Source organism: Neodiprion pinetum, chromosome 4, assembly GCF_021155775.2.
Source record: "Neodiprion pinetum isolate iyNeoPine1 chromosome 4, iyNeoPine1.2, whole genome shotgun sequence".
In the NCBI taxonomy this organism is placed as follows: domain Eukaryota; kingdom Metazoa; phylum Arthropoda; class Insecta; order Hymenoptera; family Diprionidae; genus Neodiprion; species Neodiprion pinetum.
In genome coordinates, this window is record NC_060235.2 from 38,527,092 (window position 1) to 38,549,294 (window position 22,203).

Consider the following 22,203-nt stretch of genomic DNA (forward strand, 5'->3'; position numbering starts at 1 on the left):
ACTTATAAATACGCAAATCTTGAACCTTTTATTTTCGACTTTCAATTTGTACGATCGTTTTATCCTGTTAACGGTGATTCATCGCTGAGCAAAAGTCTATGAAAGAAGGTGGCAACATTTGAATCATCGCCTGGCGTGCTGAGCGATGGCAATCCAGCAACAGACTCGACATTTGAGTTGTCTATCACAAGGCGCTGCCCACACCATTCAACCATAATTCGCGTTCCGATTCTTCGTAAATTCATTTTGGAATTTTTATTCTTAAAAAATGTACGAACGCCCTTTTTGTACTCAGGAAATGAGTAATGGAAATGACTGAAATGACGTAACATGTTTTCTCATTGCATTTCACCACATTTGCCACATCCAATGGAAGAAAGATTTCTGCAAACCGAAAACCGGAAGCAGGTTGACCAGATGGTTCAATTCCGAGGAAGCATTCTACCAAGGTGACAAATTTCTGCTAATCAGCCGTGTACGTCAGCCGAAATCATCAGTGCGTAAACGGTATATATGCAGACCACATAACGCGAGGATTACGCGGGTGAATACATTTCTCGCGTCTGCGCACAGACTGCAAAAGTCGTGGCCACTCAGTGATCAGAAACCCTGCATGACGTCATCGTCCGGAGTTCTTCCCAAAGGGGACTGGTTGTTCTTTTGGGTCTGAGGAAGTACAAGAGAAAGTGCAATATGTCGGGGTTTACTTTGGCCTCGTTGAATTAGAGCATACTTGCGTATTTTTTCACGTTTAACGTCATTCGTATTACTCCTGTTGATATTTGTATACATTTGTGACGTGTTCCGCGTCTCAGGAGGGTTGAGAAACGGAGATTAATACAGTTTCGTCGTGACAGCCAGCCAAAATAGTTGCACATAACCCTGTGAATATGAGATATAACTCAAGATCCGACGCCACGAAGTATCTAGTGATCAGTTTACGTGATTGAAAGATAATCTCGCTGTAAATATTGAGTAAACACAAAACCTGACGCTCAAACCTTGTACAATATGGGACTTTTATTCTCGAAACTGTGGAGTCTGTTTGGGAACGAAGGTAAGCAACGAAATACCCAATGCCATTGCCAATTCAATTCCTTTGTGTCGATCACGAGTCGTTGTCGTGATTGTAAGTAATAATACACCACATGTCTACAACGAACGACCCATTTGAGACACTTACAGATATAAATCGCTATCAACTTTCGTTCAGAATCTACGTGTTTCTATTTCTGACACACCCTCCACAGGGACAGATAATTAAACTGCCTTTATTCCTTGCCCGAAAAACCTCTTGTAAAAGCAAAAAAGAAGTGAAAATCAACTCCTCCAAATGCCATTTCTACTACGTATCCGTAGTGACAATATTGACTTTGAGTTTTGGAAATGTGATGACTCCACCTTATTTTTAATCATCCGTTTGTCATTCACCTCTCGCCAATATGATTATCACGAAAGTGTGGTCACGAATCACTCGCCAAATGAAGAAATGGAACGATCGGAAACTCTATTTTCACAATATGTAGATCTATAGAAACTTGGCATATTATTTATGCGACGAATACTTTCTTTCACAACTTTCACTAGCGCCACAAGGTCAGGCTATTTGCTTGTCACTACGTATTCACCGAACATTATAATTTTTGAGCAGTAGATTATAAGATTGAATCTATATTATTCTTGCTTAAAAGCTCACTCTCGTAATTCTAACAATTGTTTATAAATCGGTTTTCATTTTTTTCCTTTTATCTTGAATAAATCCATGAAAGTAGTTACTAACTTATGTTGTTGCGAATAGAGTAGAATACAAGCTATTCGTTTGAAATCGAATGTATGTCCTTGTGTTACATTTTTTAGACTTTTTTTCGTTTTGTTACATACCAGGCCTATTATGTTTTACCTTATCTGCCAGGTGCACAGATGTTGGTGTATCAGAATAGACCCTGAAAAACGTGTAATCATAAATATGAGACGGTAGTTGACGTTTATTTCTAAGTTCTCAAATTACTATACCTTCTGTGTTGTAATTGACTGCTAATCATGAATTGGTTTATGATACAATTAATTCTACTTTAATTTTTGAACTATGGCTTGTAAAATCTGTCAAGTCTAGGACATAAACAAATAATTAATTATACGTTGTTGGTTTTATTTCAGAACACAAAATCGTAATGGTTGGACTGGATAACGCGGGTAAAACAACGATATTGTATCAATTTTTGATGAACGAGGTTGTCCATACGTCACCAACAATTGGTTCTAACGTCGAAGAAGTTGTTTGGAAAAATATTCACTTTATAATGTGGGACTTGGGTGGTCAGCAAAGTTTGCGAGCCGCCTGGTCAACTTACTACACAAATACCGAATTCATTATAATGGTGATCGATAGTACAGATCGTGAAAGATTAAGCGTTACTAGAGAGGAACTATATTCCATGTTGAATCATGAAGAGTTGAGCAAAGCCAACGTTCTTGTCTATGCTAATAAACAAGACTTGAAGGGAAGCATGAGTGCTGCCGAAATATCCCGGCAGTTGGATCTTACGTCGATTAAAAAGCACCAGTGGCACATACAAACTTGTTGCGCACTTACAGGAGAAGGGCAAGTGTTTCATGGAAATTGTTTTTATCCTTGACAATCGGATCTTGTTTACTGAGTTTGTTTTCAATTTTACACAGAATATGTCGTAGATATAATATTATTTGTATTTTTTTTTTTTTTTTTTTTTCAAACTAAAAGCGATTTTTCGTATGGAGTGAATATTGCCAGATGAATTAATTCTGTACATAGCTACCATGTGATACAATATTTGTCCTTGCATCTTTACAACCTTATCTTGGCTATATATCAACTTACCTGGTTTTATGCTTTGCTTACATTAGCATAGGTAAACACTCTGTGTTCGATAATAATAAAAAAAATTTTTTATAGGCTATACCAGGGTCTCGAGTGGATCGTTGGTAGACTGAAGAAGACATGACCCAAATCGTGAAAGCTTAAACTGCCTTTGTCAATAAAATATACAGAATGTAAAATATTCGAAGGGATTTAGGTATTGTGCCACTTTGACTGCTGTACTAAATATAAAATGACAATTCTTATACCTGAAAGGTTGAATATCCAGCCTTAATGAAATACGTATGGAGTATAGTCGTCAAAGTGTATTTATATCAGTTGGTAAGATAATGGAAAGCAGAAAGTTGTAACAAATGTAAAACCGTCGAATTGTGGACACAAAGTAAAATCATATCTGGCTTGTTGCGCTACTGGTAATGTGTAAAGAAAAAAAAAAAAATCACGACGATATACTTTCAACAATTTGCTATGAAACTATTTAATCTGCTATCTTGCAAAAAATAACGGCACTACCACATGCTTACATTTTATTCCGACGAATCCTACAAGATTTATAATCTGTAGAGGATTTTTTAGTGCTTCAAGTATGCAAACATGTTGTAAGACTTCACAGCAAGGTTATTCGACAAGCCAAGCTAAAACTTTTTCCTGCCAGAATACAAAATGTTTTTGTGATAAATCATGATGAATTGAATATTGAAGTGGTTGTGAGATTAAGGAAAAAATTATTGTCATCTATTTTAAGCTTGATTTTCTTTATCCCTGATACTGTAGAATAAATAACAATGTTAAGAAATTTTTATGTGCCAGCTGAAAATTTTGGCTAACTACTATCAGTGGTATTCATTTATGTTGTGAATGTAAATGATAATTTTTGATGCAGCTATTATTATAATTTCGCATTTTACCGAATATAAGTCGTTTTTTTTTTTTTTTGTTTTTTTTTTTTTGGTGCTGGGCATTAACATTTTCACGATACACACGTTCGATTGGGTATAAAACGAATTTCATCTTCGAAAGTAAACAGTTTAAAGATTAGGGTGCATGAGAATAATTTGCCAAAAAAAAGTACTTCAGCTCCAATGAACACAGTGTAAAAATTGGATATTCGACTTATGTTCGACAGAATATAGTAAATACTCGACCATGTAAATTGTGTGCGTAATTTGTAAAATATGATCACCGAAAAAATTAACGTTTTGACGAAATTTTTAATCGTGATAAGCATCGTTGACAAGCCACGCAAAAGACTAATGTTAATTAAAACTACAGTGATAGACGTCTGAAATGAAATTGAAAAAAAAAATATATATAAGCACTTTATTTTCTCATATTGAGAAAATATCTTAGAACAATTAATCATCTTCAGTTTTTCTTTTAGAACGTTAAGCTCGCAAGATGACGAACTAGGTAGATAAACCAGCAGTGAAACTGATTTCTCAACCCTAAGTGTATGCTGAAGTATCAAATGTTTCTATACAGCTACAATTTCTCGTACACATCTAGCATAGATGCACTTTTTAAACCGAATATTAAGGAATCTAAAAATTACGGTAGTTAAAAGTTTTTAAAAGATACAATATACTCTTGACTCAGATAACCACTCACGAATTAAATAAATGATTATGCAAACTGTGTACAAATGTTAATTAATTTGTGGATCAAATTTTTAAAATAAAACAATTATGTGATATACGTTACAATTAACTCTTTACAACTGTCGTTTCAGTTCACTATCTCACCTGAATTGTTTCGAAAAGAGTGAACACACATTGTAGAAATTACGCAAACAGGTCTTACTAATAAAATTTCGCAATAAAAATATTTGCTCCAATTCCATACAATAAAAACCAATTGCAAAAAATATGCTTTACTAAGTAAACCTTAATTCGTATTGAGGAAAAAATTGAAAAATCAATTCTAGCATTATTGATAAATTTTTATTCAAACTATGTTCAGCATTTGCTATTATTCTACTTGTTTTTACCCGCTTAGTCTTATATCTGTTCGAACAAGTGGCAAATTAGAAAATAAAAGAAAGTATTGGGTATTTTGATTCTGCCGCTAATCTTTATATAATACGGATTTTCGGAAAAGAGAGGGCTTCGCAAATACGCAGGTATTATTGAATAAGGTTTCAAAAGTTCTATTTATTTTTTTATTTCTTTCCTTTTACTATAAATAATGTATCGCACGCACACATTCACTCATACGACAGTGGATCTACCACTCGACGCATCCTTAATTTACACATTGTTGCATCTTACTGTAATACCTACTGCTACGTCTCAAATGCTATGCCACGAGCCAGAGAATAATATTTCACCATTGCAAATTGTCTCATTACATAGATACTGATTCTTCGATTTAATAACTCATAAAATTCGACTCTTGCTTAAGACCAGCCCATAAATATTATATTTAGGCTTATTGTTAAAATAACGAACATACATATAATATGCACGTAACTGATGCCATGAACACATTGTCTGAAGTACTTGGACGAATATAAATACATAATACATCCGATTTATGTTTGAAAATGATTGATAAGAATTCAAGAAATTCTCTCTTCTCCGATATTACGAGATAAAAATCGAATGGCATAGATTTTATGTCAACACGCGTGACATTCTACTTCTACAATATATTCCGCTATTTTCAATAACTAATACCTACTACTACAATTTTCTCCAATGAACTATTATTATTATTATTATCGATATTATTATCAACGTTTCCCTAATTGGTAATAACTAATAACATATGATTGCTATGATAACATAATTATTTGTCAATATTTATGTTTAAACTGATCTTTGCTAGAGTTTGGCAATGCGTTCGAATTTTCATGCTCATATCAGTATCAAAATACGTTAAAACCGAGCTCATTAGATATCCGTGGTAGTTTTTCGGTTCACATCAGATACATAAAAAATAAACCAAGCGTCGTAAAGTTGGTCTATAATAAAACTTGGTAATGAGCATGTGATGTTGAATCCTATGTAGCGTAAGGATATTGAACTTCACATATGGGATTCGTAGATCTTTTAAGCAGCTTTCACTGACTTCATCAAAAGATCGGTACTGAGAGATTTTGGTCTCTCAATTGGCAAACCAAGAGCCCTATCCCACACCAGCGCTGCGAGAACTCCCAGTGCTCTGGATACACCAAACAGAACTGTATAATAATTCATTTCCTTAAGCCCGTAGTACTGAAGAAGGACTCCGGAGTGGGCATCTACATTCGGCCACGGGTTCTTCACCTTGCCAGTCTCCAATAGAATGGGGGGAACCACCTTGTACACTTGAGACACCAGCTAGAAAAATGAATTGTTCATAATTAATCATCAGCTTTTCCGCATTATTTTTATTTACAGATAAGAGTATAAAAACTTTTATTTGTTCTTTTTTTTTCATGTAAACTATTTACCTGTCAAGGTTCTATTATGATTTTATTACTTTATTGCAGACTGGTAAGTGGGAAGATAAATATTTCACAAGCAAATAAAACATGACGTTTTCTTACCTTGAACAGACTGTCATCAGGTAAGTGTTTCAAGGCGAATTCTCTTTGACATGTGTACCGCGGATCAGTCTTTCTAAGAACAGCATGTCCATAACCAGGAACAACTTGTCCACTCTTCAACGTATTCCATATGAAGTCCTTTAGTTTTTCATCGCTCGGACTATCGCCGACCTGAGAGCGAAGTTTTTGTAACCAAACTAATACTTCCTGGTTTGCAAGACCATGCAGAGGACCGGCCAAGCCGTTCATTCCTGCGGCGAATGACAAGTATGGATCTGATAAAGCGGATCCAACCAAATGGGTGGTGTGGGCAGATACGTTGCCTCCCTCGTGGTCGGAATGGATGGTAAGGTAGAGACGCATGAGCTCTACAAACTGGGGGTTGTCATATCCAAGCATGCTTGAAAAGTTCCACGACCAATCCTTGTTTGCGTCAACTGAGCCAAGCCCCTTGCCATTTTGATAAGTATTTCTGTATATAGTAGCTGCGACAACAGGTAACTTGGCAATAAGGTTCATAGTATCTTCGTAAACGGCATCCCAGTACTTTGACTTATGTACCCCGCTAGAATAAGCTTTGACAAATACGCTCTCGCTGTTCAGAGCAGTAATAGCTGCGGAAAACTGGGTCATCGGGTGCAACGATTTTGGGAAATCGTTGAGCATTTTGGTGACATGGCTTGGAATGGCGCTCCTCGCTGCCCATTCCTGGGAAACAGCCTTAACTTGAGCATCGGTTGGAACGTCACCGGTGATTAGGAGCCAGAACAGACCCTCAGGTAGCGGTTCAGCACCTCCGGCAGCTTTTGGGAGGACCTTCTGACATTCGGGAATAGATTTACCACGGAATCTGATTCCCTCGTCAGCATCCAGCACCGAAGGCTCCCAGACCAAACCTTTGATTCCCCGCATTCCCCCGTACATCTACAATTATGTGAAAAAACAGAGCTGTTAAGAACATGCAAGAAATTATGACAGTAAAGCTATCGGTTGATGTCACGGAAACAAATTTCCATTTACATTTGGATATGGATCTACGACTGAAGTTCCGGTAAAGAGTGAACGGATTCTGTCGAGCTACTAGCGGATGGATAAATAAGACAAAAAAATTAAGAGCAAAAGAACACACGACACGCATTTTTTGTAATCTTATCTCGGTCACATTCGCAGCATGCATGAAAAAAGTAGTCTAGCAGTCATGTCACGCGACTAGTTATCAACTCGTGGAATATGACTAAAAGAATAATTGGTTAGACCATGCCGTTTCATCAATTTTACGGGTCAAATTAAAATCATATGTCAATGCTTCAATGGAATTTCATACATATATTGGGCAAGATATAACAGTTATAAGCCTACGATAAGTATGTAATGGAAATTTAAAAAAGATAACAGTTACCACGTACTGATTAAAAGAATCAAAAGTTATCATCGATGACTAAAACAGGTCTTACAATTTTTTTCCCCATTAGTACATTCCGTTATAGTCTCAAGACAGAACTGTTTTACGCATCAATAGTGCAATGTTTTTTATTTTATGCATAAAAATGTGATGAAAAAGTGAAAAAAGAAGGATTTACCATATCCACGGTGACTTCCCCAACTTTGACAGAGCCATGACTTTTACGGAAAGCCTTAACGCGTTCTTGTTCCTTGGGTATTTTCTCAGATAAGACCTTCTTGAGGTCCGTCGATGCATCGGACAGTGGTCTCAAAACATTGGTTGCGGTCGATCCTATTTTCTGTAAAATGAAAAAATATCGAACAATGAGAAATAGCAAAAATTAATTACTGAACAAATTGTAGAATCAATTGCGAAAATCTTAAATTAGTGTTGAAAATGAGCGACTTTTATCGTAAAAATGGTATGACGGAAATGTTTGGATAAGTTTCAATATTCTCAATCCATAAGAAAAAGTCTGATAATCTTTATCGAACGTGCATGTGATTTCTCTTCGATATCGTCTGACAATTTAATAATGAAGTGTGCATTCATTTAACGAGATTAAATCCCTGGCATTACATAATAAAATATTAATTCATGTGTTGCGGCATTTTATACTACACTATAATCGTTGAAGATAAACACCATAAAAATGCAGCCACGTTATGAGAAATGTCGATCACGCACTGCATGCAAGAGAAAACGCGGAGCGTTAATTTTGAAAATTAAAACAATAAAACAAGCCTCTTTGAGTTGGTCTCTGTCGAAATAGTTACGGAATATAATACATAATCACCTCTTCTATATTTAACTCGGTTATATTGAGCATCGAGAGACTCTGGACCTTGGAAGAAAAAAGTTTGAAGGTCGGATTACGAAGATGTGCGTGATGATGAAGAATGTAACCGGGACAATATTGTGAAAACGCTTTGTATAAATCGAAGTATTGTACATACGTACGTGTCCTCTAGTACTCAATTACGGTAGTTTTTTTACATCGAAGGTTGTATGGAAATACGTGAAATCTTGTATACATCTTACAAAAATTCTTCGAACATATAAGCAAGTCGAAGCTTTGCTCAAAACCTATCCACTCTGAAATTCTGATGATTACATGCCGCATATTGTGATCAATTTGCGACCGAAAAGTGAAATTGAGATTACCGCTAATCTATACATAGCTTCCGTTTTTTTTCTTTATTTTTTTTTTTTACAGTGACGCACAATGTAAGCATTCGGTACGAAAGCCAAGAAAGGTATGATGAACCTGTGTTTAATAACGTACATAAGTTAATAATCCAGATTGTTCTTTTAGTCTTAATCATTCGACGAGTAACCGAGAGTGATTACAAATAATTACAAAAAAATGTGATGTGATAAATTACGACCAAACATTCTGTTGTACCTGAATATGTGAATTATCCTGATCTTGAACGAATCAAATTATTCACGACTGTTGGACAGTGCGATAAGAAAAGTGTGATAAATTCTTAACAGTCGACTCTCTGGGCCAAGTCCATAGTGTAAAGAGATCATAATGTGTCATAATACGTTGTCGGGGAAACGATGTAAGCACATAGCATCCGGTTTGTAATATAATCGAATGTGCGACATATGTAGTGACATTTTCGTTTTTGAGCGTCGGAATATTATTACTTTCTTTTTCCTTTCTTAATCGGCACCTGAGGTTCTTTGCTTGATCATATTGCAGCGTGAATACTATGATAATAATAACAACATATTTTTCGACAGCTGTTCCTGTTACTTAATTATAGAAGTAATCGATAATTATGTACGTGAATATTTTATTTCGTGTTTAAATTTTTATATCCAACGGTATTGTTCATTCCGAGTGTTTAAAAGTGATTACTATGTAAAATAAAGAGACGAATCGAACAAAAAATCAAAACCCAAGGTAAATCGATGTATGACAAACGTAGATTAATAACCGTTAAATTCAATATGTGATAAATCGATCGAGAACTAATTGCATTATAAAATCTGATTCGAGCACAGTATAATGCACCGGATTCACCTATCGTGAAATGGGATCTCGGCCAGAAGATGTCTAATAATAAGCAGAGGCACATGACATCGAACTCACAACTCGAGCTGTACAGGCTGCGCTCTTATATCACAATTAAATCGATTGCCCGGACGATTTCAAAACCTGCGTATACGCATTTATACGTATATAATTGGTGTTTGAAAACTTGGCGTTATTTGGTCACTCGGTCAACTTCTCGCCCAATCGATCGGCCGACATTACACGCTGCTTAAACTTCATCCAAGAATAATACGGCGTATAAGCAGAGTCGGCGAGAGAACGAGAGGTGCGGTTTTACGCGATTTATAGCGATAGCTAAGCGCATATAATACCCACCTATACGTGTACTTCTTTCCTCATCTAACCGAACGATCCGTGCAATCAGAGATATTGCGTTGATAAATTCCTTTGTAAAACTAGACGTCAGGTGATACATAACACTGCGATGTAATTGCACGATTGCAATTTGTCGTTATCATACGAGTATTTGGTATCTGTATATTTGTATACGTTTGTCGATCAATAGCGCAGGATTTTGCAGAGATTCAAAGACCGCAGGTAAAGCGTCGTTGAAATGAGGTTGAAGTTGGTAACGTTAACGTATAAGCGAAACATTGAGAGGAGGGATTTATATTCTGCAATTTTATAGTGACTTTGAAGTAATCCAGTTTTCAAAATATTAATACGTTTCGCCAATTACATATTATGATTTACTGCATTTCAGATATTTCTACGATTGATTTAAGTAACGATTTTACCAAAACGTGAATCGTATTACAATAACGTTACTGGCTTCAGCCTCATTCATTTTTTTATACACCTAGCTACGCCAGGGCGATGCATCAATCACCTGGACACTGAATCGGAGTTGAACGAAACTTGAAAAAAGCCGGATATTGTACGCGTAAACGTAATGAAAACACGAATGTTTAACAAGGTACACTTTATTGTGTAATTTGTGATGTAACATATAGCGTGGGGGGTAAAAATCAATAAATTAAAACGTCTAGACGAAAGTGTAAAGTTTGATCGACGTATTATTATTGATAACACGTAGATAAAATGTACCATTGTACAATACATATATAGACAATATGATACGATAATTTTTTTTATTAGTTATTATCGTTACGAATAGTTTCATATCGTCTAGACCACTTTTTATGGAAAATACAAGAAAAAAAACAAAGAGAGCATAAAAAAAAAAAAAAACGAAAAGAAAACCGTATCACAGCTAAAATTGGGAATACCGCGGACAAACATTATTCCTTGCAGCAGAATGTTACGTAATTCACGTTGAGAAACTCTCAGCTCTTTAAAATTTTGCATAACGGTAAATCACTTTCGTTATCTGGATATCGTATTAGTACACCCTCGAGTACAAATAAGAAAAAGTTGTGTCGGTCTATGAGTGAAAAATAAAGCGGGAGGTGGCGACAAAAAAGGAAAAAGAAGAAAAACTTTCGGCATGTTTTTACCCGTGCGAGAACGGCGAACCGGTTGGCCAAATGCCGAGGTTGCCGTAACGTGTACATGTGTTGTGCGTGTGTGTGTGTGTGTGAATAGAAGTGGAAATTTACGTAAATGTACGCACGAGTATACTACACATATATACCTGCCCATTTGTCATGCGTACACGTATATGAACAAACTTATTATACACGCCTTTAAATCACGCGGAAAATGTGGTTGAACGTGATCTGGTTTCAAGGCGTCGGACGTCATCGCAAAACACACACACACACTTCTTAAATACAGACATTATCACCGGTATTCGCAATGGCTCAATTACAGCTTGATGATTCCTATAAGCAATGTTCAAGTGCGCCAAAAAAATAAAATACTGATTTCACCACGAATTACCTGAAAAGTGGGTGAAAAGTCGTCCAGGGTGTTGAAAAATACGTAACAAGAGGTATACCCGGATTTGATTGAATTCGACATTTTCGTTCGCCATATTGGATTGGCCAGCTTGAATTTTTTAGATCTGATTTCAGATTCCTGATCGGCGACTCCAAAAACCATACTCGATATAAAAGTTGATTCCGCAAAGTAATGTATGACTCATAGGGTTAAACCGTGTTTCGAGTTTCGTATTTGGAACTCGAAAATGCAGATACGTCGGGAAAAGATGAGAGAGTTGGGAGAAGGCTAAGGGAAGTAAACACGATGGAAAAAGCTTCTTCGATCCAAATATAAACAGCGGAAGATGTGCAGAGATGTTAACGATGCACGAATATGATTATCGTAATTATAGGCCGAAATATCGCGGCCATTCAATGTGTATTCAACATGTATATATATATGTGTGTGTGTACGTTGATCTGATCGGTATGATACAAGGAATATTTCGCGACATCGCGCGGATTTCTGCGGGTCAAGTTATACCGCAATGATCTCATCTCGGTAGTACGCTAGCCTCGCGTCTCATTCGGTATTAAACTCAATTGACGCCGAAATACCCTAAACGGTACTGCCGAAGCCTGTTAGAAAAAGAAATTGAACTAAACGGTGATGATCATGCAATTTGAGTGAAGTAGTTTTCCTCCGAGGAACGAAATAAAACATTACCATCGCGGTGTCGTGTTCATTGACTTCTTTTAATAAAACTGACTCCTTGTGTTCCGATACTTAAATTATTACGTGCGTAGATTGATCTTGATTACCTAAGAAACGAAAGTCCGCTGAGATACCTGCTCTTAAAGAAATCAGTTCACTAATCCTGGCTGGGCCAGCTGTGTTTTATTTTGATTGAAATCGCGTTTCGTTACAGGATAAATTCAATCGCACATCGTTGACGAAATAAAATTTTCTCAAATTTTTTTATACTGTACGGGTATGTGTAATAACTCGTCGTGCGATGATGGTAAAAATCCGATTTTTTAATTCGCGTGATAATCGCTGATGAAATCGGATGTAAACGATTTTTATACGCGTGCGAAATTATACAGGCGCCGTAACGTGGATAGGAATTAAATACCGCGTGACATTAACCTTGGACGATGTTAAAATCGTGAGATTTCCACTATCTTCAAATCGGTCTCGCGATCTCGGAGACACGTGTGATGAATAGAGTATTTAATTGATTGACGACGGCGACGACTCGAACGAGTTTTCACAGTGCCGCGATAATAACTTTTCACACACGCGCAATCATATCGTATTATACGTATTCTTTTACACGTTCGATCATTCGTGCAGATATTAAGTGTTACGTAAAGGTCGGAGAGCACTCTGCTGGTGATACTGAACACGCGCGAATCAGCATCGAGCATCGAATTGCAGTATGGCAAATTTGTAAATTAAATTCATCCCCGAGTCGACGTCTGGATCCGTGTGTACTATACTACTATAAGTGTTACGTTTAGTATACGTAAATGCGAAAATCTTGTATCAATTATATCGGCGAGTAAAAAATTATCACGACACACCCACCGGGGCCACTCCAAGTTTTTACAATAATAAATTCCTCGTGGAACTCGGTGTGGGTTATCGGCCGTTACGTAATGTGTGCGTATAACATACGGCTCATGGCTATTCGAATATTTGTACATAAATGACGATGCGTAACGTGGCTTTACGAAGCTGGAAACCCATGTATATGTTATACTTTGGGTAGTAAACTTTGATCGGTTTTCTGTAAATGATCGCTTTCTTGTTTATCGCGTCTGTCGTTTCAAAAGTTCATTCTAATCCCGTAGAAATATCATACGCGGTGTAATCGTCGTGCAAATTTACATTAGATTGAAAAACGTGAGAAATTCTTTGAATCGAACATCCTATACCGCGCATACATAATTATATAATGACGGGTAAAATGTCCGACGGATTAACGACCGAATGCGTTAACACCTAGGTCAGGTAAGGCTGAAAATAACTCACGGGTTGTTGAAACGTAGGTAAGGAAAAAAAAAGAAAGAAACAAAAAAAAAAAAAAAACCCACAAGAATAGTTACCATGCTACTATGATAGGAAGAAGACGATGTTAGATAATGCGGTTATCGTGGGACGTTTAGAGGTCGGCATAGAAAAATTCACCACCCTGCCAAAATTTTACCCGACCCGTTAAACAGTGCCCTGTGGAGATTTAGCAGCAAGATCGCGTCGTCAGCTCGCACATTGTCTCTATGAACAAATTTATCGTATAACATGAATACCTTACGAAAAATTGTGTTTCGATAATTGGCCAGAATTAGCGCGAAAAAAAATCATACATTTAATCAAGGTCATCGACGAACTTACAACGCGATGTACGTACAATCCATAGGCATATTATAACCCGGACCTCGTTAAATTCAAACTCAACTAGGTACATGTAAAATGTACATTGATTACAATCGGACTTGAATTTGCTATCGCCTTATCGACATAGCCGTAACAATTCGTGTCCGACACTTACAAGGTGAGAGTCAAACCCCCGGATCACGAATTCTGCTGAAATTTTTATGGGTGTGTCTTCGGTCCAGAATATAGATCTTGCGAAGTGTATAAGATTAAATCAGTATTTTGACGAGAGAAATAGCGTAATATAAACTAAACCTGTTTACTATTTTTGCCTGAAATATTAATTATCTTTGTCCTCTATTTTAATTTCGATAAAGAGCTCTTGTAGATTCAAATGTAAAGAGATACCTATATATTATGATTTCAGAGCCATGTATTTACTGAAGTTTAAACGAATGACAGCGAATTGTTGACAACTTTCTCTTTTGATAAATTGAGCGAAGAAAGGCCCGACGGATGAAACTACACATCAGAACCTCTATATATATTGGGACAAGCAAAAACCCCTAGAAATTTCAGCAAAATCCGTATAATCCAGAGGTCTGATACTCTCCCTGTTATATCTCGTTTATCAGCTGACCGGAAATGGCTGGTATACGTGATTATTCGAACTCGTCAATGAAATTCTCGGATTCCGAATGTTTATCATGTATACCATATACCGACACGTAACGTTATCGTAACGAAACACTGGGAAATAATAACTGTTTTATTTTTTACGGTTTTTTTCGTTTTATCACGGTTCACCGAGTTTCATCCAGTTCCAAAATTACGGTAACGTTACTAACTTCAACGCTATGAGATATTACGGTTGAAAGATCCTGGAATCTTGCTTGGGTAGTGAATTACTGAAACGTGCAGCAGACCTAATACCCGTTCAAAAGGTCCACGATGCATCTCATGAGGTTCCAGCCCCCAAAAACCCTCCAATGAGAAAAAAAAATAAATAAAACTCCAAGAGCAAAAGTATTCTGTCCGGGCGTAGCTCCGCACCCTTTGTCCATCGGGATGCTCTCGGCTTCTTCTTATTTATTACGAGGCATATTTCTTACCGATGGAACCTCACGGTACTTTCTTGAGTCCTGACCGTCGCAGCTAGAGCTCGAGAAACCTCCTTTCCCAGCCAGTATCGCCGTCCTCGTCTTTCTCACTGGGTCGACTGTTCGACAAAATGTCTAACCGAGGGGGGCTTGACCCACAATTCGTTCAGTTTCTACCTCAAAATCGTTGAGGGGAACGAAAAGGGGGAAAAACGGTTTCAAAAATAGATTATAACTATAATATATTGGATATCTTCGAAGGAGAATGTAGTTTTTATCGTGTTCAACTGTGAGCTTATAATTATAGACTCATTTATTACACGGCTCGAGATACATGGGCTGGAGTTCAACGAGCTTCTGTGAGGTATTTATATTATATATACACCATATAGGTGTGTGCATTGATAAAACTGCGAGGATCCTGTTATACGTGTGGAAATAATCGAAAAATAAGCCTCGTCATATAAAAGAGTCGAGCCTTAGTAAATACGACGTACATAGGTAATATATACCGTGTTATCTATTTTGCAAAAATAACATTCCTATGCATCACGCCATATATTATACGGGATCGATTACGGTACATTTACCGCAAAACAAATGGAACTTTGATGTGAATAATTTAAATGCTGGTGTATATGTATAATATATCGTAGAAGCGGAAAATAAAAAAAATATATATATATTGAAACGAAAAAGGCCCGGTGGCCAGAAAAGATGAAAAAAAATTTGCCATAGCGAATACACACGTGAGATAAAAATCCAAGTGACGCACGTCGTTTCATAATACGTCAGGTATAAGCCTGTAGGTATGTACATACATACGTGTAAGTTACGTAACACATATTTTGTTATGTCGAACGCTTTTATATAGACGTATGGCGATCTGAGAGCATTTAAAAGACAACACAAGGGATATATATGTATATGTATAAAAAAAAAAAAAAAAAATATCCAAATGAACAATATTGAAGTTTGCATCGATTTTATCGGCAATTATTCTTGCGGTTGAAGAGTACATGCGGCGTTTAAGAGAATAACAAGGTTACGATAGGTGCGTACAAACGAAGAGAGAAAAAACGGCGGAAGAAAGAAAAGATTAGAGAACGTAGCGCGGGTGATGGGCAAGAGGAAGTGACAGAAGGAATTTATGGGATCGATTGTGAAAAAAAAGTGAAGAAACAGAGGGAAGAAGGCTACACTCTAATATATATGTATATACATATATGTCATCGTAAACGTGATTTTTAAATGACAATGAGAACCTGAGAAACAGCGGAAGTATATCAGGAAACGGATCGAACTTCGATAAACGATTTGCGGCGCATATACAAACATCAATGGATGCGCGTACGCATACGTATATAATCGACGCTGTAAGTGGAGCAGTTTTTTTGTCGCAGACCTGGCTAAAATTAGTACATCTTGCAAAATAGTGCATAACTCGCCGGGAGGGACAACGGTGAAGAAAAATATCGACAAAAATAAGACGACGATTGAGAACGAAAGGGCGGTAAATAAAAGAAACGTATGTATCGTAAATTATTGGAAAAATTAGAATGCGAAAGCAGAATAATCGATAAATGCGAAGGTGAAAAGCAAGTTCCGAAACGATTTTCTGGAAACTTACGTCCAGGGTTTTTTTTTTCTATTCCATGAGAATAAATATACATAATATTATATTACTTAATTCTTCTAACGTGTGTAAAGATGGCGCGATCGATGAGAACGAAAAGGAAGAGGGGAGGGCGAGGAAGAAGGGGCAAATTCGTCGGTGGCATATAAAATTTGTGATCGAGCAAGGTCAATTTTGACTCGTGTCAAGAGGTGGTAATTTTATAAGGTAAATGTCGAGAGTGAAACGGTCGATAAAGCTACCGCCTTTACCGCATTGATAACTAGATTCATAAGATTACGAGAAGGCGTGTAAACGCCGATGCGATCCTTGGAGTGACGCAGAGTCCTTTCAACAGGCGATGACTGTACGTTATTACTATCGTGAATTATTACAAGTCGGTGTTTCACCAGCCGAAAAAACAGCACCCGTTATTGAACGGTACGCGGTGAACATGAGATAAAGAATATCGCGGCATCGATATCTCGTTCGAATTTCGAACCGGAAGAATCGAATATCAGAGGAATTCAAATGTTACGATATACGTTTTACGGCATAATAACGACGCAGAATGCGGTATGACCAACTCTAACTCACCTGCGCCTCGAGGCATCGTTTGGCGGAAAAACGAAAAAGTGCCATCGTCTCGATCAGGGGAGGGTTAAGTCCGGTTTCACTATGCTCACGTATCTGGCCGACTGCTCGGAGGTCTGGCGCCCAACTCAACCGCCTCGAGGAGGGACATTGGACACGACGCGCGCCTGCAGAAGGTCAGGCAAGTGCGATGCGCACTCGGCCAATGCGCATCTGCGAAACGCTACGTCCACGGCTACGTCTGTATTCGCGTCTAGGCGATCGGCGGCGCGTCACTCGCGTTCACACGACACATCCGGTATTGGAAAACGTCCTAATGACGTCAGAGCCTGGTTGTCGGCGCCATTTTATCGCCACATAACCCAAGTTTTTTATTTTAATGGAGGCAAACCGTAATTTTTGGGGTTTCACGTTAGTCATGTTACATACATCGATGAAATGTTATCAATTATGTACCTATTCTGCCATCAATACGCCAAAAAATATGGTCAACGGTCAGCTGTCAACCTGGGTGCATTAGTTTTATTTTGTCCACCAGATGACGCATTGCAAAGTGACAATCCCAATGCCACTCATTTCCATTTGTGACTGGTGGACCTGAGGGTCGATTCAAAGGATTCCACGTTTGCGTCGATTACAGAGTCCCAATCACTTTGCATCGAACGTAATTTATTAGTAAAAAAAAAACATGTTTTTTAGGTTTCTCGCTTTTTTAGCAATTATTGGCATTGTCAACTTTACATACTCTCAAAAATAAGCGCTATTTCTACTCCGATATAAGAAATTGAGACAGGAATTGTTCTAACAGTAGCATATTTTTATTTGATCTACAAATTTGGTCGTAGTAATTAATTGAACTAAATCCAGTGAGTAACGCGATACATGAGCAACAACGATTTTCAAATGTAATCGCAGAGCTATATGAAAATAATAAATATACGTATGAATACATATTGAGTAAAATAAAATTCTGTATAAAAGTATGTACAGTGTGAAATTAGTTTCATGAGTGCCATTTTTAACATTGACAATTTCATAGATATAATAACATTTGCACTCTTCAAGTAAAATTTCCGCTTAAACCTATGGTAGGAAAATTTTTGTGATGATCAGCATAATGGATCCTTGGTCAAGCTTCAGCAACTCAACGGATTTCGTATGATGTAGTAATTTGACATTTTTCCACAATTTTCATACCCTGCAGAATCTAAGGCGTTTACAAAATTCCAAGGCCAACTTCGGTCTGCAAATCATGAATGAAAAGTATTCGAAATTCCGATTTCACATGTGAGTTAAATTTCATATTTTCAACTTAGACGGGTTAAAACTTACCTGTTTAAAGTAAATACGTGAATCCCAACGGCTGTGCCACTTTGGAATATTTCCTTGACAACTCTGGTTGACAATTTCATTCCATATTCTTGTACAGCTGCGTCATCATCTTTGATTAACTCCAAATCTTGTAGTAAATTATCAGGTATTTTGGCATCGCAATTTTTGGAAACATTGTGCAATGATTTGGAATCCGGAATTAGAAATACTCCTGGAATTATTGGAATGCTGATTCCTATGCGTCTACAATCTTTCACAAACTTGATGAATACTTGTGATTCAAAAATGATTTGAGTTATAATGAAATCTGCCCCGGCATTGACCTAAAATTATTTTCAGCTTAAAACTTGGATGCACCTTAATTTACTTGATTGTCTAAATAAACCACAAATGTGCTTCACTAGGACTTTGGAACGCATTCGCCCAAGAACTCCAATTTTTTTGTAATTTTTAGCAATTACTTAACGTCATGTATAGATATTTGTGCCTACTTTTTCCTTCAAGTAAAAGAGGTCAGATTCTTTTGAAGGAGACTTTGGATGCATATCTGGATATCCTGCTACACATATTGAGAACTTTGATCCAAATTCAGCACGTATGAATTTCACCAGGTCAACAGCGTATGAAAAATCTGTAGCAGTTGATTCAACACCAAGTTTATCATGATCTGAAATAAATTAAAACACAGTAAGATCAGACTTAAATTATTTTAACAATACGTAATTAGGATAATTTGTTGCAAAGCTTGGAAAATATTCTTCAAGAAGAGCGATGTACGATAATCACTACTTTGTGACATGTATTGTAAAATGTAAGGGATATATACATACATGTATTAAAATGATCTATATTCCACTGATAAGACTCAAACGGAGAATAATTACTCATAACTAGTATAATTAAATACAATTTATCAAGTCTGACCTCCTTGCAAAGCGAATATATTTGTTTTTCCAACTGTAAGTGCGCGATTTAATACGTGCATCACAGTTCCACGAGTCGATCCTTTTGCCGTCAAATGAAGCAATGTGATGTTTGAACATTTTTCAAACAACTTCAGCGAGGGATGATTTTCTACTGATACATTGTCCACGTTGTGCCAGGTGATTGAATAAAATAATGGATTGCATTGATCCAATACCGAGAACAGTCTAAAAGGATAGTAAGACATGTCAAATCATTATTTTATTATCATTATTTTTGAACACCCAGCATGACTCATGGGTAATAACGTTATACTTACTGCTGGTAAGTCTCCTCCCTCCCATCTGGATGTAAGATAAGTTCGAAGCTACAAAACCTTTCGTTGCTTGAGCTTTTCTCCGCTAACGTAACCGATAACTCCACATTATTTTTACCTCTGAATACGTTTCGAGAGTGGCCTGCACTTGGATTTGCAGGCATGTTCGACAGACTGTAACCACATACTGAACTGCTAAACTGCTAGATCCATGAGAAACGTGGTCACTCGAAGAATCGTCGAATCTTGTTTTCGGCTAAGGCGTGGCTCTAGTTTTACGTACTCGTTTTACATCTGTAGATAAGAGAGGCGAACCAATTTTACGTAATAATTGACCCGGGCCATGTTGCGGCGAACAATGTCGTGAATGTAATTTTCCTCCTCTCTTAGACTTGCGTAAGATTTCACGTGCTATGCAAGCCCCGTCCATAGCTGTTTCCTGAAAAATGCACAGTAAGGTGAAAGGATTCACGTTTATCAATGACACTATGAATAAGCCCTGTTATATAGAAGAATATTCGCGCAAAGCATGTTTCCGACGAGCGCTTATATTCACGCTTTCATCCCTGCGCAGACGCAACATGATCACAAAAAATTATTTATCGCATTCGTATCGCAAGACGGCTCAAGGCGTTTCATTACAACCGTGACTAATGCTCGTGAGAAAACTAAAATTTAAATATACGACGTGTCCTTGACTTTGACGAACTTTCGATACAGTTTTCTCACTGATCTCTATACTATACTACCTAATTGCGTAACTTGATATAATCGCGGCAACTGGAAGGCCGGCTTCCCTTTTTATGCCCCATATTACGGAAAGTTATCGAAGCAAAGTCCGGCTGGATCAAAAGTTAGAAAAAAGGATAAAAAAAATTACTCGAAAAATCTTGAGCGATATTTTATGCTTGCCCCAAGGATAGTGAACAAGAATGAAACATCTCTACTCCGGCCAAAAACATTACACACGGATAAAACACCAGAGTTTAAGGGGATATTATAGTCACTTCTTACCGATTGCGTTAAATGTCTTGTTTTGGCTATTATCAAAGGCTATGCATTGCAACACTAAAAAGGATATAACGGTCGAATTCTACAAGAATTCTACAAATTCTGAACAAAAACACACTAATACATTCCGGTTTTACGCAAAAAAGAAGAAACGGCATGAAAACTAAGGAATCGTGATATTAGGTAAAGTGGAAGACACTTAAAGCATTCGATAAAGACTGATTATAACAGCATTATGAACGCTCTGATTATAAAACCTTTTCCCAAACTGATGATATTTTATTTAACAGGTCTTATTCAAATTGCTGAAATTCACTTCTATCACGTAGTAGGGGTAAAGTTTCGTTCGTATTTACCGTTATTGGGGCAAATGATATTACGGAAGTTTCTAAACGGTTTTTTGGTTCCTCTTTTCCCAATTTTCAATTGAAAAAGTCGGGTCGGGTTGACGTATATATCTCCAAATACCGAAGTCCACGTATCTCAGGCGTGACGAAAGGCTTAACAGTCCCATTCTGTATGGAATCCTCAACAAAAACACTCCAATTAATTTTCATTTGACGAAGAAATAAAGAAATGGCATGAATTCTACGAATTTACTATTGCGATTTTGTAGAATCCGTGCCATTTCTTTGTTTCTGTCTCAAATGAAAATGCATTGAAGTGTTTTTGTTCAGAATTGCATATAGAATGGGACTGTTAAGACTTTTTCGCGTCTCAGTTATGTGGATTTCGATATTTGGAGATATGTACGACACATAGAAATCGACTAAAGCACCCGCTTAACATAACCGAAACATGCCTCGACCGACCAAACGGACTTATGACCTGTGGGTTTCAGCTTTTATCAGTGCAATTGGTGTTATCACCGCGTTGCGCAACTATCAAATAACGGTGAATCAGTATTCGAATTTTACAAGCAAATAAATTTCAAACCGCGAGAAGCAGCCCTGCGGGAATAGAATATTGTGGAAAAACTACAAACATTTTTTATATTCAGTCGAGACGTCAACTTGTTGGAGTGATATTATAAGAACACTCGGTTAAATTACATATTTTATACTCACATTAGACGTTGTTAGAGGTGGTGGGATTCTGAGACTGAAGTTAATGGGATGTATCGTCAGGTAAGTGCTTGAAAACTCGAAAGAATATCCAAGTCATAGCAGCACGCAAGACTCGATTCAAGGTGACTGGGAACAACTAATCG

At 37.2% G+C, this 22,203-nt stretch overlaps 3 protein-coding genes across 4 annotated transcripts; 1 reads left to right on the top strand and 2 right to left on the bottom strand.

The window, feature by feature from the left end:
- Nucleotides 1-432: 432 nt before the first annotated feature.
- Nucleotides 433-3,361, top strand: Arl5 (ADP-ribosylation factor-like 5). Its single transcript, XM_046624754.2, has 3 exons — nt 433-1,057; nt 2,158-2,602; nt 2,933-3,361. Exons 1-3 carry the CDS (start codon nt 1,012-1,014, stop codon nt 2,979-2,981), a joined length of 540 nt encoding a protein of 179 aa, XP_046480710.1. The 5' UTR covers nt 433-1,011; the 3' UTR covers nt 2,982-3,361.
- A 1,626-nt stretch (nt 3,362-4,987) lies between these two features.
- On the bottom strand, nt 4,988-17,572 carry kdn (knockdown). Its single transcript, XM_046624747.2, has 4 exons — nt 17,414-17,572; nt 7,967-8,128; nt 6,387-7,310; nt 4,988-6,177 (listed from the first exon to the last, which is right to left on the bottom strand). The coding sequence occupies exons 1-4, from the start codon at nt 17,456-17,458 to the stop codon at nt 5,908-5,910; spliced, it is 1,401 nt and encodes a 466-aa protein (XP_046480703.1). The 5' UTR covers nt 17,459-17,572; the 3' UTR covers nt 4,988-5,907.
- Nucleotides 17,573-18,200: 628 nt separating this feature from the next.
- On the bottom strand, nt 18,201-22,196 carry LOC124218230 (methylenetetrahydrofolate reductase (NADPH)). 2 transcript variants are annotated; one of them, XM_046624750.2, is made up of 6 exons: nt 22,061-22,196; nt 19,986-20,421; nt 19,667-19,893; nt 19,234-19,409; nt 18,743-19,065; nt 18,201-18,653 (listed from the first exon to the last, which is right to left on the bottom strand). In XM_046624750.2, the coding sequence occupies exons 2-6, from the start codon at nt 20,144-20,146 to the stop codon at nt 18,602-18,604; spliced, it is 939 nt and encodes a 312-aa protein (XP_046480706.1). In that variant the 5' UTR covers nt 20,147-20,421; nt 22,061-22,196; the 3' UTR covers nt 18,201-18,601. The 2 variants fall into 2 exon arrangements, with proteins under 2 accessions (XP_046480706.1, XP_046480707.1); XM_046624751.2 differs by lacking the exon at nt 22,061-22,196 and adding an exon at nt 21,350-21,576.
- Nucleotides 22,197-22,203: the final 7 nt, after the last annotated feature.

What these genes read in the sequence shown, in the direction of transcription:
- Arl5 (XM_046624754.2), top strand. Translation starts at nt 1,012, where the DNA reads ATGGGACTTTTATTCTCGAAACTGTGGAGTCTGTTTGGGAACGAAG. An exon ending in GAGTCTGTTTGGGAACGAAG is followed by an intron (nt 1,058 to 2,157) that starts GTAAGCAACGAA and finishes GTTTTATTTCAG; the next exon opens with AACACAAAATCGTAATGGTT. An exon ending in TGCGCACTTACAGGAGAAGG is followed by an intron (nt 2,603 to 2,932) that starts GCAAGTGTTTCA and finishes AATTTTTTATAG; the next exon opens with GCTATACCAGGGTCTCGAGT.
- kdn (XM_046624747.2), bottom strand. Translation starts at nt 17,458, where the DNA reads ATGGCACTTTTTCGTTTTTCCGCCAAACGATGCCTCGAGGCGCAG. An exon ending in GGGAAGTCACCGTGGATATG is followed by an intron (nt 7,311 to 7,966) that starts GTAAATCCTTCT and finishes ACATAATTGTAG; the next exon opens with ATGTACGGGGGAATGCGGGG. An exon ending in CTGATGACAGTCTGTTCAAG is followed by an intron (nt 6,178 to 6,386) that starts GTAAGAAAACGT and finishes TCATTTTTCTAG; the next exon opens with CTGGTGTCTCAAGTGTACAA.
- LOC124218230 (XM_046624750.2), bottom strand. Translation starts at nt 20,146, where the DNA reads ATGCCTGCAAATCCAAGTGCAGGCCACTCTCGAAACGTATTCAGAGGT. An exon ending in TATATTCGCTTTGCAAGGAG is followed by an intron (nt 19,410 to 19,666) that starts GTCAGACTTGAT and finishes AATTTATTTCAG; the next exon opens with ATCATGATAAACTTGGTGTT. An exon ending in TCTTTTACTTGAAGGAAAAA is followed by an intron (nt 19,066 to 19,233) that starts GTAGGCACAAAT and finishes AAATAATTTTAG; the next exon opens with GTCAATGCCGGGGCAGATTT.